Source organism: Pelodiscus sinensis, chromosome 5 (genome assembly GCF_049634645.1).
Source record: "Pelodiscus sinensis isolate JC-2024 chromosome 5, ASM4963464v1, whole genome shotgun sequence".
NCBI classification, from domain to species: domain Eukaryota; kingdom Metazoa; phylum Chordata; order Testudines; family Trionychidae; genus Pelodiscus; species Pelodiscus sinensis.
The window spans coordinates 120,806,659-120,824,373 of record NC_134715.1 but is presented as its reverse complement, the minus strand read 5'-3'; the positions used below and the strand labels follow the sequence as shown (position 1 = coordinate 120,824,373).

Sequence of the window (17,715 nt, the reverse complement as noted above, 5' to 3'; positions counted from 1 at the left end):
CTGCCATCAGGAGAAATGTGGAAGAACTGCACCCATTTGTCAATTGCAATGGTAGCATCAAAGTACATAAGAACATCAGCTGATGTCAGTTTCTATGCTTCCTTAAATGCATATTCATGTTCTTTAGTGTCTTCTCCTTTTTTGGCTTAACACATGTAAAAGTGTCAATACCGTCATCAAATTACTCAGAAGTTTATGTAGTAGCTAATCAGTTCTAAGAATGAATATAACTGATACTTTCTCTGGTGGTAGTGCTTGAAGAATCACCTTTCCTTGTTCTGGTGATTTTCCTTAAGGCCATGGCATCCATTACATGTCCAATGGATCTGCATAATGGTCCTTGTTCTTTTTCAGAAATTTTGGCATGTGTGTCCAGTGTTTCTTAAAAGTTTAAAGGTGCTTTAGTGATCACCTCGATCTTGGTCCAGTGCACCTTGTGCTTCTCAGGCCAAGTTCTGCCAAATAATGGGGGATACTTACAACCACATACAAGGGTAAAACAGCTGATCTAGTTGCACTTCACCCACATTTCTGTAGTATAAGTTTTCAAAAGTGTGGAGATTCCTTCTAGAGGAACTTGACAAAATCTGGTGTTGGGTAGATGCAAAAGTCAGTAAAAACACAGCTTCCATGTCAAGCTCCATTCTTGTGGGAACTCCCTTGATTGAGGATGTGACCCAGATGTCCTCCTTATTCCAATTTCTAAGAGCACACGCAATGCGAGGTCTTGGTCAGTGTCACTAAGGCTTTTTGCCTTTTTCCATGTTATGAATCTCTGACTTTCTTAGGTTCAGTATTCCTGGGCGCCGCCTTGGATGGACATTTACTCTGTGTAGCTGATCATGTAATGTTCAACAGGCCACAGCCATGCATCCTTTTTTTCTGGCATTTCCTGCAAATATCCTAGTGTTCCCAGCAATCCATCTTGCATGCATAGTCAGTAGCCACATGGAAATTCATTATATTTTTCTGTCTTTCCAATTCAGCCAGTGTACTTCTCAGTTCACAGTAAATTGTTAGAGGACTCTCTTCCCTGTGGTTTCCATAATGATAGCTACTTACACAGCCTTCTTGAATGTGAGTGCTGATACAATCAGTAACTTTTTTCAAATCTGGTCACTGCATAATCCAAAGAAAAATTTGGTCATGCAGGGGGCATCGCTTAATGTTTGTCTGAACTGATAATGCTTCCAAAGTGGAAGAAGGGTCTGTGTAGCTCAAAAACTTTTCTCTTTCACCAAGAGAAGTTGGTCTAATGAAAGATAATGCTTCACTTCAAACAAAAATTTTTTCAAGTATACAGTAACTCAGACTTTGTCTTCCTCCTTCAGAAACTCAAACACTTAGGGCTGCGTGTGTTTTATAATTAATCTCCTGTATGAAATTCTATATTAACAATGCTTGCTTATGTAAGTATATATGAAAAAGCTATTCTGATTGAAGGATTAATAATTTTACCAATCGCATGTCAAATATATAATACAGGCAGTCCCCGAGTTACATGGATCCGACTTACATCGGATCCCTGCTTACAAACGGGGTGAGGCAACCCCGCACTAGCTGCTTCCCCCCAGCAGACCAGGGAGACGCGAAGCTAGCGCCCCCCCCCCCCCCCCCCCCAGCAGACCAGGGAGACGCGGAGCGGCTTTTCTCAGCAGACACCTCAGCTTGAGAATAAAGGACTGAAGGAAGTGAGGTGTGGGAGAATAAAACTGAGCTCTGGAGAAATGTTTGGCTAGAGTTTCCCCTACAATATGTACCAGTTCCGACTTACATACAAATTCAACTTAAGAACAAACCTACAGTCCCTATCTTGTACGTAACCCGGGGACTGCCTGTACTGTAATAGTCTTTATGAGAAGTGATTTTTTTCCCCCCTGAAGACACTCTAGTTCAAAACCTAATTACATGCTCTCATAATGTTGGTGCTTTGGCATTTGTGATGGTCTTGTCCCAGCAAGCGACATGCTGGTATTACCAGTTTGGTTTCTTTAAAACATTTTTATAACATAAAATACTTGGTTCATAATTATTTTCTCCCCTCACGTCCTTGTATATGGAAGGCATTTCATATATCTAGATTCTTATAGAATCAAGAGGAAGATTAGGAATGCCTGTTTGTGTAACTGATATATACAGAGTGTGATACATTTTCCTGTAATAGACTATATACTGGGATTAAATAAATTCATGGGGAGTATACTGGGATTAAATAAATTCATGGGGAGGGTTCATCTTCTGAGATTGGGGGGCCTAGCAAGTTACAGGATACATTCTCTGAGATTAAAATCACTCTTGCATTCAAATCTTCATAATCTATTTTCAAGCACTTTAAACACATTATCTTTGGATTTTGTGTGCTGAGTGTATAATCTACAATTAAAACACTTTTTTGTGAAGATCTTTCATACAGATTATGTAAATGAATTTATCTTTCAATAGGAAATCCTGTCAGATGAATTTATATTTATCCGAGTGTTCTAAATTCTTAATTTCAGACATGCAAGAAAGCACTTCAGTCAGGCTGAAGGAAGTCAGCTGGATGAAGTCCGACAAGTGATGGGAATGTTGGCCTTTCCTTCAGACACTCATATTTCTCCTTATAAGGTATATCTCTATATGTATAACAGATTAAAAATTGCAAGGTAAGCACTGGGATAGCGTATTGTTAAACCATGTAAAATATTCTTGTGTGTCTAATTTTCACTGCCTAGTGTCCATCCTATTAAAAATCCACTATAGTCCTTAATAATTTTTGCTTGTAAAAATCAATCCAAATAGGTTCATTTTTAATTTCATTTTTAAATATGCTCCTTTGTGGGTGGAAGGAGGAAGGTGACAGGAAGTATCTAAACACATATGATCTGAACACATAATCTATGTAACTACACCCACGTTAGAGTTGACAATGACCAGCAAACTTCCTGAAACTCCTAATTACCTGTTACACTACGCTCTTATTTATAAATGTTTGCTTATCTCTTTTGCCTGCCAAAAACAAACCCTACTAAATAGTATTTCTCAACACGAAAATGAAAAAGAAAATAGAAAATGATAAACAATTTTACATAAGTGAATATAGCAGTATGTACTGTTGGCCATTTTGTATAAACCTTAGCTGAACAGGCAAAGGAAAACACTTATTAATATTTTAGTTAGTAAATAAATGTAATAAATTAATGGTAAAATTTACTGTGTTGGTAACAGTATTTATAAAAGACTTTTTGTTAATTTCTTAGGCCTCAGAGAAAATAGATTGGATCATATTCCAAATGTGTCTCTAGAACCCATACTACACAGAAACTGTAAAGCACTTATTTTTGAAGACCACTTTTTTATTTACCAGAAGGAAAATGCCTGTGCATCTTCATGAAACTGTGCTTAGCAGACCAAGCAGAGAGTTTAGACCTTTGTGGAGCCTGTGTTTTTTCCTGTAAATCTCAGTTTGGAGAAATACAAAATTTGAATGAGGTTATACAAGAAACTACTGTGATTTATATAGAGTCATATTATACTATCAGAACAAAGGACATTGCAAATATGTTGCTGGCTTTTTTTTTGGAAATTATAAAAAGGGTTATGTGCTAATTCATTAATGATCATCTTCATAAATTGAGAGCCACAAAGAGCAGACATGCACAGAGATGCCACGTGTAACAAAATCCACCCTAGTTTGTTTGTCTTTTAAGGCTTAGATTATCATATAAATCTTCCAGTGATTCATTGGGGAAGAACATTCCAGAGCTAAGGGATGTATGCTGATAACGTAGTATGATGAAGGATTTAAGATTCATGGCATAGGCCTCTTAACATGCTATTCTGGAAAGTCTACTAATCTAAATGCTAAGTAGATCAACCTCTTTTTTCTCTTTCATTGAAATCAATTTCCTATATTCTTGCTTCTCTTATCGATATTGCAGGAAAATAGGTCTGTCATGCTAAGGTCCTCTTTATTAGCCTCTTTATTATCTCCGCTTGTTTTTTAATAGCTTGTGGGCATTATAGAAATACTCTAACCAGGGTGAGTAGTTTTAACTCCATGCGATTCACATAAAGATTAAAATTGGTGAGTGAAATCAAGTCAGAAACCTGGGTTTAAATAATGAATTTTAATCTTGTTTTGCTTTTGTGCTTTATTTTTCTAAAGAAAGTGTGATACTCATTGATAGGTGGACATTAAAACATATGGATTTGCAACTAAATATAACCTTTACACTAAATTTGGTGCTGCTTTTTGCTAACCAGAAGGATGAACTGCTTGAATAAACTGAACTGCTGAAATTACTGTCTGCAGCTGCAAAAGAGGCAACTGCTGTCAAAAGTTGGTTTAGCAGTTTAACAAACTCTGGTTTCAGGTGCTTAGCCGGTGGTTTCCCATCAGTTCAGTTGTTAGTCTTTCTTTGAAACTGGGCAGAGTTTAAATATTGAATTATTTATATTCAATATTTTTATTGAATTTAAATAATAAATTATTACATGTTTAGGGCTTAACATAGGCGGTCATCATTTGGAACATAAGAACAGCCATACTGGGTCAGACCAAAGGTCCATCTAGCCCAGTATCCTGACTGCTGACAGTGGCCAATGCCAGATGCCCCCAGAGGGAGTGAACAGAACAGGTAATCATCAAGTGATCCCTCTCCTGTCATCCATTTCCAGCCCCTGACAGAGGCTAGGGATACCATTTCTACCCATTCTTAAACTTAAATTTAAAAAAAAAAAAATTAAATAAAAATCCAAAGAATTTTTAAATCTGCTTTTGTCCGCACTGAGCCTAACCAGTGCCTACATACCTGACTTATGTAAGAGATGCTCATAACTCGAAGTTTTTGTTCAGCCAGATCATTGTACTGAATAAATACTACTTCAAGGGTTATTTTTATATAAGAATGTACATAAGGATAATGAAAAGTATGTTGGGTTTATGTCTCAATGCCTGCTCCCTATTCTGGGGCCTCTTTTGACAGTCTTTCATTTGTTATTGACTTTATTAGTGCCTAGAATTAAGCCTGATTAAACATCTTTGGAATTTGACTTGAATCCAAGAAATAATATTCAGATCATCTTTTAACTCAGTAGGACTCTTTTCTTTAGCCTCTTTGACATCTTAAAATGCTTTTCAGATTATAGTCACATTAATGCAGCTGCTACTATTAAAAATATAAGTGAAAAGATATTTTTTAAAAATCTAGAAAATATGTGGACCCTTATTGAATCTATCATCAAAATTAACTCAGATAATCAATTATTAAATATAAAGTGGTACAAAGGACTTCAGATTGGGGAAGGGGGCAGGAGACCATTTTTATTTATTACTTATGTTTTCCTTAAATAACAGATTGTTTTGGGAATGGCTTCAGGCATTATTTAAAGATGACACTGCATAGCCTTCCAAAAGTGTTTGGGTTTTTTGGGAGGAGAAGTTACTCTTCAGAGGTATATTTATTAGTAATCTCTAGTAAACATAACTTTACTCCCTCTGGGAACTTCTAAAATCACCAGAAGTAGAGAATTCAACCCATCTATTCCTGCAATAAGATGGCAGAATTTTATCACTATGCTAAAGAGCTCTCAAGAGTATCTTGTAGCTTAGCTGTGGTATTTAAGCACTACAAAAGTATACCTGAGTACAACTTAAGTAAAGGGCAAACCTTTTTGGGCATCAACTGGTGGCTCTCCCTTTAAATTGGAAAAGCTGTGGAAGGCTAGTTTGCTGTCAAGCTAGACTGCAGTAGATGATAGAGAGCAGTACTCTCTGCAAAACTATTTGGCAGAGAGTACTGTGTATTTAATCTCCTTCCAGTACCATCCTAAGTCTGTTCTTGGCAGAAAAACTGTAAAAATATTTAGTAACTTTACAATAGCTGGCTATCATACAAAGGAAGCCGTTTCTGATACCTATAGTTGTTGCCCAGCAATTGTCATCATTTTCTTTAAGGATATTGTCATATCCTTTAAGTTCCATATAGCAAAATTTGTACCATTTAATAAAGTTGGGTACAGATGGTTTTTTCTGCTTTTTTTCCTCCAGTGATGGAGCTAAAAATCTTTAGTGAGAAGTTCTTCAAATTACTATTAAAATGGTGAAATAGTCACTATCTATTTCCGAAGCGAACTATTGAGTAGCAGTGTCTTCCAGCTACTGATGTGATCCTTACATTATAGTCGTGTTTTTTACATTCCGTTTTCATTTATACCAAATTTCTTCATTTCTAAATAATATGTAATGTATACAGGTGTGGTCTTCTATGTGCTTAGTTTATTTCTAAAGTGTGACAACAAGGAGAGAGAGGGAGGGTGATTGCTTGATTGACTGATTGAATTTTGGTTAGTAATTAGAATTCCCATTCTGGGAAATCCAGTATGGGACTGTTCTTATAGACTGGGAATAATCTTTGTATCTCCTGCCCCTTTATTTTCAGTCAGTGATGATCACCAATACTGCCCCTCGGTTGCCTCAAAGAAACTTGTATCTCTGCTACGTGTGGTATCTGATGCTTCTTTCCCAGTCAAACATGGCAAGCAGGAGAACTCTAGCTTCAGAAACATCTAATGCATCTGACGAAGTGGGTCTTTGCCCACGAAAGCTTATGCTCCTACACTTCAGTTAGTCTATAAGGTGCCACAGGACTCCTCGTCGCTTTTGCAGATTCAGACTAACACGGCTACCCCTCTGATATCTAATGCAGTGTTTCTTAAACTGTTCCGTGGCACACCAGTGTGCCGCAGAGAACAGAGTTCAAAATGGCCACCCTTAAAGAGGCAGGCAACCTTTTTTTGGCTCATTTTAAAAAATTGTTTGGTGTTCATTAGTCTTTAAGTTTAAGAAACACTCATCTAATGGAATGCATCATGTGGCTCCAGGCTGCATAGATATCCCTGTATATCTGTCTGAGACAGAGAGAAATGTGCCTCTTAGCACAGTGTCTGACTGAGAAGTGGGAATGACTTGAGTGAAGGGCCTCCTGATAACACTAAGGAACACTCTGATCAGCATAAAAACAGATCGCCTCCCAAGATAGAGAAGGGATCCCTTCCCAAACTCATCCTGGTTAGACAAGTCCTCACAGATGGGACATAAGGACTTAAGTAACCTTAGCCTTCTGGCTGAGGAACTGAAGAACACTGCTACTTTATATACCTTTCAAAATGAAGCATGAGGAAAGCGAGAGCTCACACCAACAGATATAACTTGCTAGAATTCTCTGGTCTCAGGCATATAGCGCACGTGCATATCCAAATAGGGATCACACATCTCAAAGGACTCTAGTTATGAAGTATAACATCCCTTTCTCTTTTTCATGAAAATCAACTGCTTTGCAATTAACTTTTTTTAAAATGTGATCTACAGAGTTACAGTGTGTTTGTAAGGGTGGAGGGAGGGAAGAGAATTGTTTAACAGAAAAAAACCTCACACCACAAATTTTCTGACTCACAATTATGATAAGCTTTCAAATTAACAAAAGCTTTTCTCCGGAACTAGACATCCTTTCTGTAGAATTTTAATGCTTAAAATAAGACTGAGCTGTATGGCCTGCATTAGATTGTTTTTTATCATCGAGGAAGTCCTGTCTTCCAAACAAGCATCATCAGGGTTGGCCTGAGTTGCAATGGAAATGTTCACAACTTTTCAACAGACATTTGTTCAGTCATATGGTAGTGGTTCAGTGACTTTAGAATAGACATTCCAGAGCATTAATTTTGTTTTGCAAATGGACCAACATTCCAGAAAATTAAATACAAACAATGTTAACAGGCATTAAAGAGCCTACAAACTCATGGATTTGTATAATCTCCTTTAATAGAAAAGGAGTCAAAAGTATCTAGAATCACCCACAGATCATTGTTTTTGGTGGGAGGCAAGGACATGTGTATATATATGTGCACACAGTACATACAAGGCATTTCTAAGAACAATCATTTTATCAGACTTTTTCTATAAACTGATTCTGTTGTGTTCCATATAAACTACAGCATTTATTTTGAGCCAAGATATGTTATATCTATAAAAGTGCATTTATATGTCTAAGGTAGAAAATGTGTTTTAGAGCTGAGTTTTTCTAAAACATTTTTACTTTTTCCCAATACACCAGTGCTCTGAGGTGTTATCTCTTTGTTATATTCAGTGATGGGGGTGTGGTGTGTCATTTGCTACTTCAGAACAGTTTTCTGCAAGAACAATATTGAAAATACTTACAGCTGTATTTCTTCTAACAGGATCTTTTGGACCCTGCACGATGGAGAATGCTGATTCAACAATTTAGATATGATAATTACAGATTACATCAGCTGGGGAACAATTCTGTTTTCACTATAACACTCCAGGCAGGCCTTTCAGCTATAAAAACACCGTATCCTTTAATGCAGAATACCGATGTAAAAAGCATAAAAACATTGCTTGGTAGACAAACTTTTTGAGGAATCTATGAAATTTGAATACTTGTTTTTCATTTGTAAAACTTGAGTATAAATGGGCATCTCTTTGCTACAACAAAAACTTTAGTAAAAACAAATGGAGGCAATTAAAAACAAAATGTATACAAATCCCTAAATTCAATAAATGCTAGATACAATATAGAATTCCTTTTATCATCTAAAATACAATACTCTAGGGTAAAGAATGTGTAATGTACAAGGAAATTTGGTTTGAATTCTTAATCAGACCTTCCTAAAGAATGTTTAAAATGGGAGTTCTGATTATAGTCGTAAGAGACAAGATTCTTGTAGGTCTCTTTCCCACATCAGAAGTTCCACTCCTACTAAAATGCCCAACACGTGCCGCTCGCTTTTGGTTTTTGTTTTGTTTCAAAATGTTCAGAGTCTGTGGCTTGTGAAGTTGAAACAAAGAGATTTGAGAGTCACTGAAGTTCTGTAAATCACATAAGAATGTTATGAGCCATTGTCACTATGTGCCCTAACTCTTAACTCATTCTGTGGCTATTGTTCTTTGACTCGCTGTGATACAGACAGTGTTATAAAGAGGATGGCAGTTCAAAAAACCCAGACTGCCCCGTGTGTAGCAAATCCCTGAACAAGCTGGCTCAGCCTCTGCCTATGGCACATTGTGCCAACTCCCGACTAGTTTGCAAGATTTCAGGGGATGTAATGAATGAAAATAATCCTCCCATGATGTTGCCAAATGGATATGTCTATGGATACAATGTAAGTGTTAAGTCTGAGCTGCTGGTAGGTGTATTTTCTATAGCAAGGGTTCTCAAACTTCAGTGCACTGTGACCCTTTTTTGACCATACAAATTACTACACGATGCCAGAAGGCGGATGTGAAACCTAAGCCTGCCTGATCTTTGCCAAGCTCCTAAACCAGACCTCGAGCCCCACTGCCATGGGAAGAGGGGTGGGCACAAAGCCGAAGCCCAAGGGCTTGACCCCTAGCTAGGGGACTGTAACCTGAGCCCCACTACCAATGCTTTGGCTTCAGCACTGAACAGTGGGGCTCAGGCTTCAACCCCAGACCCCAGCAAGTTTAAGGTAGCCCCAGCAACCCCATTAAAACAGGCTAGTGACCCCTTTGGGGTCCCAACCCACCTTTTTGGGGACCACTGCCCTATAACATATGAGAGTCCTTGAATTTGTCAGAGGCAAACCTGAGGTATTTTGTATGTTTAAAGGATGGGGTGAACTATTGCTTCTGACCATATTATTTTAAGATGTAATATTTTAATTTTTAAACATTTGATCAGCGAACTATTAAATATGAATTTAAATGTGGAACCAAACGAGATTGGGATAAACAAAAAAAAGTTACAGGGTAAGGTTTTTGTGAAAGATCTTTACACTATGAAGTTGCTTCTGCAAACAGCATACATTTTGTGCACTAACTAATCAGTGCATATTTTCAATAAGTTATTTTGACTGTTCAAAATCTGATCAATATTTTCATGGCTCTTTTTCAGTCCCTGCTTTCTATTCGTCAAGATGACAAAGTAATTTGCCCAAGAACCAAAGAAGTCTTCAACTTCTCACAAGCTGAGAAAGTCTATATCATGTAGGTCCATAAAATACATGATGAAGTGCCGCTGGGAATTTTGACACAGGATGTGTTGGCATGCCCTGGAGAGGGGGGCCTTACGTGTGGCAAAGAAGCAAAATCTGCCACCTTGGGGATGAGACCTGTCGGTGGCATGATTGTTTCTTGCGACCAAAGATCAATGAGCAACAATACACACTCTTAAAAAGAGCGGAAATATGACTTAAGTTTGTACTTGAAAAGAACAACAAAAAATTTTTGATTGTTAGCATTTTGTAACATAAGGTCAAATTGTACTCATCTCTAAAACACTTTCATCTTTCAAAGGAGAATTTTCTTTAAAGACGGACATTTGCACTGGGGGAAACGTTACAAATCAAATCCATTTTCCTTCCCTCTGTTTTTCACAATTGTCCAAGGCCCTTTGTTATCAAATATTTCAGTTAATACAAGTCTGTCCTCCTTTAAGCTCCTCTTTTGATCCTCTTGTGAAGTAATTATCCTGAAATGGGTCATTATAATTAATTCCATGGGAAGATACTGATGCCATAGACACAAGACTGGCTTCACTGGAGGAGCAATGAGAGGCTGAGTTAAAGGAGTAGGGAATCTTTTTTTTTTTTCCCCAAAACCCAAATATTTTAAGGGGGTTGCATAAATATCAAGAGCAACTGAGAACATTTCAGGCAAAATACACTGCTTGTTTGGATGTTCTTTTCCCAGTTTACCATAGTGTTAAAGTTCTTCTAAAGTTATTAGTTATGTGCATAGGGTTCAATATCAAATCATTAGTGCTACTGCCTTATTTCTTGCTTTGAGAATGTACTCACATGAAAATCAGCTGGTATCCTTAAGTGTTGGGCGAAGTTCTGGAAGATGCCTTGCAGGATGATTACATAATTTTAGGGTCTAAATAGTATTCATTACTGAAACTAATAGTTCAGTTTTAATGACTACAGAATACACCCTTCTGACTTTTCAAGAGAATAAACCATTGTAGTTTAAAAAAAAAAAAAAGTATTGTAGAGGTTTGTATTTAGCGCTTATTTTTGCATGTTGATGTTGATTAGCTAATTAAAGACTGTAAATGTAAAACCTGTTAATAAAATTGTTTTCCATTTCTTAATGATACAACATTAGAAAGCTGCTTTGTATTATAATGCAAACAAATTTCTTTCCCTTGTTAAGGATACCTCTGAAAATAGAAGTTCCCTTTCTTTAGCAGTCATCTTGTGGAAAAATGCATAGAGAATCTTTAGTCATACGTTTTCTTCAAGCTTCTAAAACTGAGCAACCTGACGAAATCATGATCATTTATTTAAAATTATAGTTCTGTATACGATAAATCACTACAGTTCACAGACTTATCCAAACACCACGCACCATTTCCTCGATTATTACATTTTGGTGGCGGCTTAAATGGTTTTTGAGGCTATATCAACACTAGAGTTCCTTTAAACACTTTTGAACAGTGTCTGCTTCCAGGAACATGCAGCTGTGTGGGATCTGCAATATTTCGTACCTATGGATTCTAATTCTATATGTGGGAGCCTGTCTGTGGATAGACACAGTGGGGACCTTGAGAGGTGCTGAGAATGGAGTATTGAAACACGCATACTCTTGATGCACCAGAACTAGTGCAATTATTGTATCACATAGCTGCAAATTTTGCAGAGAATCTATTGCTCTCTTGTTGGAAAGATCTTAATTTTGACTCAGTGTCTACTAAGGAAGCATTTCTGGAAGTAGAAGACAGGTAGATGTGCTCCTGTGAGAGACAGAAGGCAATGCAGAAAAATGAGGAAAACAGATAAAGTGCTGCACAGTTAATTCGTAAATGTATATGTTAGTGTGAACCTAAACAGGTCCCTTACTTGTAGGGTTGCCAAGTCTGACAGAAAATACAGCTGATTGGGTGAAAACATGGGGAGGGATTGTGCTCTGGATGACTACAGGGCTCATTAGGAGATTGAGTGGCCCAAAACTTGGCAATCCAGGTACAAGAGATCAGGGCCATGCCTTTGTGGACATTCCACTGTCAACGGGCCTATCAAGAGTGGGCATTGCCCCTTAATGATGCCATTGTGGACCCCATTAAGGCATTGTGATCCCAGTGATCATTCAGCCAATACAAAGAAGACTGAAAAGAAGTTTTGTGTCATCAGCTAATGAGCAGGAGCAATAAAGGCTATGAGGGCCAACCTCTAAGGCCAAGAATGCCAAAAATAAGCCCTCTTTGGCAGAAAAGTCTATTCAATAGCCTTCACCTCAGGATCCTAAACCAGAAAATGGTTCTGTGCAGGTATGATTATATTTCCTGGGACTCCTGGAATTTAACTCCTTGGGGTGAAATTTAAGCAGTTGTTATCCCAGGAGTCAAGATGAGAGTTTGCATCTTTTGTGGAAGAACGCAAGTCTGTGGCAAAAGTATCCCTTAGAGCTACCTTAGAAGTGGCTGATCCTGCAGTCCAGTCTACAGCCTCAGTGGCAGCAATGCGCAAATGCGCATGGCTTCAATCCTCAGGCCTGCCGGCTGCATGAGCTGAAACAGATTTTGCCAGTGTTAAGAGGTAGCAAGCAGGGCAGTAGCACAAGGCTTCATGCCACAGGGTGCCACACAAAGTTAAATTGCTCAGGTTTTGACTTCAGCCCTCAATAGCAGGACTCTGAGCCCTAGGCAATGGGGCTTTGGCTTTCTGTCTGGATCCCAGCAAGTCTAATGCCTGATTAGTGGAGCCCAGATGTCTGCTTTGGACCTCTGGTTGAGACCCAATGGCCAAAAGGATTCTAGGGCTACTTTGAAGTCCTTCAGACTTTATACATCAGCATCCATGAGGAAACAAACCTAACCTTACCTCTTGACTCTCTGTATTGCCTATCTGGCAAAGCAATCACAGGAAAAGGAGCAGGAACTTTAGGAGAAGAATTTATTTCTTTGTCCATATCCACACCTGCTTCCCATGGACATTCTGATGGCTACAAGTAGGCCTTTTGATGGGATGCTCAGGGATGATGTGCCAGGACAAAAACTGACTCCAACTTCCCCAGTATTTGCAGATATTTTATCCCATTTCTATCAGGCATAGGCCCATTTTACAAAAGATTGCTAGATGCTAAGCATGATAACAATGGAATATACCCTTCAGTTCAGTTTTCCCTCCTCACATCACCTCTTTCCATCCCTCTTCAGGGACCCTTCTCAGGAACAACTTGTAGCCCAAGAAGTGCAGTCTTCTAAGGGTGGGAGGTGTGGAAGAGGTTCCTCCTGAAGTTAAAGGGTTGAGGGTTCTACTCCCGATACTTCCTAACCCTGAAAGCCAATGGCAGTTGCAGACTGATTCTGGACCTGCAAATGCTCTAAAGATACATGAAGCAGCTTAATTTCTTCATGGTCTCCTTTGCTTCCATCATCCCCTGCCTGGATCCAGTAGATCTCTTCCCTCAGTTTGGAGTATGTTTACTTTCCATGTCTTGATTTTTCAGGTTCATCATGAACCACGTGCACTATCCATTTGCAGTTCTCCCTTTTGGCTGGCCAGCAGGTCCTCAAGTGTTCACAAAGTGCATAGTGGCCATCAGCCTTTCCGAGGAAACAAGGAGTTCAGGGTCTACCCTTTCTGGCCAGGTCCTCGCCCAGGTCCCTTGCCTTGGGACCCCACAAATCAACCAGAGACCCTTTCTGGTGCAATCATCCGTGCCTTTTATTGTCTGTGCAGGACCTGGGTCTTGGGAGATTTCAGCTCACTTCCAGCCATGATGTGTGGAGCTGATAGTTAAGACTGTCAAGCATGTCCAGCTCAGCAAAAAAACAAAAAATTACTACTTATGACAACCATCAGGGTAAAAAAACAAGGCTATGTCTACACTCGCAGCTTCTTGCGCAAGTAATATGCAAATGAGGCTAAGCGTGGAATATCGCCGAGCCTCATTTGCCTACCTAATGAGCCACCATTTTTTTCAGAAGAGGCTCTTGCGCAAGAAGGGGCAGCGTAGATGCTCCTTCTTGTGCAAGAGCCTCTTCTGAAAAAATGGTGGCTCATTAGGTAGGCAAATGAGGCTCGGCAATATTCCACGCTTAGCCTCATTTGCATATTACTTGCGCAAGAAGTCGCGAGTGTAGACATAGTTATTGGGTGGCAACCCATTGGAACATCTATGCAGTCTGCCCTTGGGAGAGTTAGTTGGGCTTCAGGGGAAGGGTTAAGCAGAGGAGGTATTACCCTGTTTTCTTTCCTTCCCCTACCTCTCCATTAACTATTTCATTGGGGAGCTCTGCGGAGCAGAGTGCAGTTTCCTTCTTAGTTCAGGCTGGTTTGGATTGCTTTGCTACCCCCATTTCCCACACAGAAACACAATTCCCCAACCAGGAGAGGAGGCAGTCACGATTGGACAAGAATTCAGACCTGATCTTTCAGGACCACAGCTGCCTACATCACCCAACCTTCAAGTTCCAGAGCTTAGCCCCGCAGCATTAGCATGCTTTCTGTGAGCAGGAGGCCGTCCACCAGAGCCCCGCACCTAGCCCAGTGGCTGAGGTTCTTGAGTTAGTCTGGGCAGAAGGGTGTTTTGCCTATGCAATCATCAATATAATTCATTCTGGACTGCTTATTACATTTGAAACAAGGTCTAGCCTTATTTGTGTCCAGATAGAACCTGTCTCAGCTTTTCACCCATGGGAGAATGGCTGTTCCATGTTTCTGAGCAGCATCTATAATTAGTTTTTTAAGGGCCTTGAGACATTGTAGTGCCAGGTATACCAACCTGTCCTTCCATGGGAATATAATCTGGGACTATCAAAACTGATACTACCCACACTTGAGCAGCTAGTAATGTGATCTACGCTCTCCCTGTCCTGAAAGGTGATCTTCCTAGTGGCCATTACAACTTCCAGAAGAGTTTGAGAGCTGGGCCCCATTTTAGAACCACCATAGAAGGTATCCTGCAAGGACAAGGTCCAATTGTGTCCTCATCAAGCTTTCCTTTCAAAGATGGTTACATAATTCCCTAGTCCAGCAGAGTATCTTCTTACTGGTCTTCCATCCAAAACTGCACATCAATAAGGAAAAGCAGAGGCTCCACTCACTAGACATCAGATGTGCACTGACTTTCTATGTAGAAAGGACTAAGGCAGTTCTGAAAATTACTCAACCATTTGTAGCCGTTGCAGACAGGATGAAGGCCTTATCCCAGAGAATTTCATCCTAGATGGATGGGCACATGGTAAGACCTGGCAACGGTTCCCACCCCACCTGCCCTGACAGCACATTTCATAAGGGCCCAAGTCTCTTCACCAACATTCATGGAACAGGTTCCTCTTCAGGACCTTATAGAGCAGCAACATGGCTTTCAATTTACATGTTTGTGTCTCATTACACCGTCACCCAACAGGTTAGCCATGGAATTAGCCATGTGGTGTTGCAATCAGCATGTCAATAAACTCTTAAATCCTCCACCCACACAATTGCTTGGGCGTTACCTACAGTGGAATGGGCATAAACAAGTACTCAAAGAAGAAAAAATGGTTAATTACTGTGATGGAGGTTACTCAATAAGGGTGAACAACAAGTGGGGCAGACAATCCCCAAAACAGGTGGATATTCCAATACTTATATTTATCAAGCCAGCACACAATATCCAAAACAAATTTCCCTTATCTCAACCCAACCTTGTGCTTCCACCCATATACGAGATTCAAATATGATGAAAATTACTGAAAATCTTGCTCCTCATATAAAGTAAGTTCTATTGGTCCCAAAGGATTGGACACATTGCCTCCCAGGTTAATGAATTCTTCAGATCTTACCCAAATACAGTCAAACAGCCAATTCTTATTTACCAAACTAAAATGTATTTAAAAAAGGGAGAGAGAGTATTGGCTAAAAAAGATAAATATCCATATAGACATGGGTACAGTACTGAGATCAGATTCATAGTAGAGATGGTGAGCTTTGTAATTGCAAAGAGTCCTTTCATAATTAAGCCAGTGGTTATTGTCCAGTGTTCGTATTGAGGGTAATCTGGGAGGGACTGGAAATGTCAGTTTTATGTTGTAAGCTTCCCCTGCATAAAGCATCACACAAATATGGCAAAAAGAATCGAGCCCCCAGTGTTTTTGTATAGTTTCTGGCCTCTGCTTGAGAGCTTGGAGGCCTTGGGCCTAGGGTCGGGAACCCCAGGCATGCAAGCCATGAGCAGCACGTGAGCCAATTTTGAGTGGCACTCTTCCCCTTCCCCAGCAGCAGGTTAGGCTGTGTGCACAGGTTCTGTTCTTGGAGGTGCCCCCAACTTGGCTGAGGTGCATGTTGCTGCCTGTGAGTCCCTGTCACACCTTGACCCACCACCACGCGCCGCACGGCTTCCTCACTCTGGCTACGTCTAGACTGCAAGCCTCTTTCGAAAGAGGCTTTTTCGAAAGATACTTTTGAAAAAGCCTCTTTCGATAAAAAGCGTCTAGACCGCAAGCAGTACTTTCAAAAAAGCAAGCCACTTTTTCGAAAGAAAACACCCAGGCAGTCTGGATTCTCTCTTTCGAAAAAAGCCCTGTTTGCATTCAAGAATGCCTTCTTTTGAAAGAGCACTTTCGAAAAAAGGCTTTCTTCCTCGTGAAATGAGGTTTTCCGCCGTCAAAAGAAAAACCTCATTCTTTCGATTTAATTTCGAAAGAACGCGGCTGTAGTCTAGATGCAGGTGAAGTTTTTTTCGAAAAAAGGCTACTTTTTTCTAAAAAACCCTTGAGTCTGGACACAGCCTCTGAGGGACTGCCTCTGCCCCGCAGTGGCCCAGGTCTGGCCATGCCTCCTTCAGGCCACCGCTGCCAGGGGGACCTCCATGGCTTGGAGCTGCTGGCAAGCGGACGGATGGTATGCAGCAGAACGGTTTGCAGCTGGCCGTGCTGCCGCAGCCCAAGCGAAACCTCTGCCTGCACCAGGAGGGAAGGGGGAGGCACGCTGGCCTGCCCCAGCCATGTGGTCACTACCAGTGGCCTCCAGTGCCGTTATCCGCCCGCTTGTGGCCCAAGAGGCTGCAGGAGCTGGTCAAGAGCATGGTGCTTAGCCAGCACCAGAAGGTGCTATGCCTGCTACCCTGGCCCTTCGGTAGCCCCGAGGGACCAGGCAAGGCATTGGGTGACCCCTGCTTGGCTGCCCCTTGTGCCGGTGGCTGCTGTGTGAGCTGGTGACCCTGCGCTGTGGCCACACTCGCTCCCACTGCTGCACCACGCCTGCTTGCCATGCAGTGTGAAAACGAGTGAGTGCCCCCTCACCTCCTCATGCCCAGACCCCCACTCCCTCACTCATCCCCCCCTCCCTTCCTGGACAGACAGTCTGGCTGCTCCTGCCCCCTTTCCAGACAGCCTACTCCCAGCCTATTTCTGCACCCAGCTCCCATCCCCTCAGCCACGCTACTTTCTGCCCAGATCCTGCACCCCCATCCCTATCCTACTTGCTGGTAGACCTGTCCTACACACAGAATGCTACATTTTTGTCCCTGCCCCAGAGCCTAAGGGGTCCACAAAATCCACTGGGACCCCAGAGAAGTAAATCTGGCTTATGGGAAGACCTGAACCTCAGTCCTCCCCTTCTCTTTCCCTCATCCCATGGGGCGAGGACACCAGAGGAGTGAGGTATCTCAGTTGGGGCCACGTCAGTGAGGGTTGTGGGGGGAGAGGTTGGAGCAGGTTTTTTGTGTGGTCCCCAACTGATTTTTTTCCTATGGGTCAGTGGCCCCCA

At 40.9% G+C, this 17,715-nt stretch overlaps 1 protein-coding gene across 6 annotated transcripts in view; it reads left to right on the top strand.

Annotated features, from left to right (window-relative positions):
* Window positions 1–11,122, top strand: part of MAEA (macrophage erythroblast attacher, E3 ubiquitin ligase) — a 117,700-nt gene extending 106,578 nt beyond the window's left edge. For all 6 annotated transcript variants that reach the window (XM_075930929.1, XM_006122904.4, XM_006122906.4 and 3 more), the window contains 4 exons: window positions 2,499–2,607; window positions 8,218–8,351; window positions 8,967–9,162; window positions 9,915–11,122. In XM_075930929.1, coding sequence (XP_075787044.1) covers window positions 2,499–2,607; window positions 8,218–8,351; window positions 8,967–9,162; window positions 9,915–10,010 — 535 coding nt within the window. In that variant the 3' untranslated portion in view covers window positions 10,011–11,122. The remainder of the gene's footprint in view (window positions 1–2,498; window positions 2,608–8,217; window positions 8,352–8,966; window positions 9,163–9,914) is intronic.
* Window positions 11,123–17,715: the final 6,593 nt, after the last annotated feature.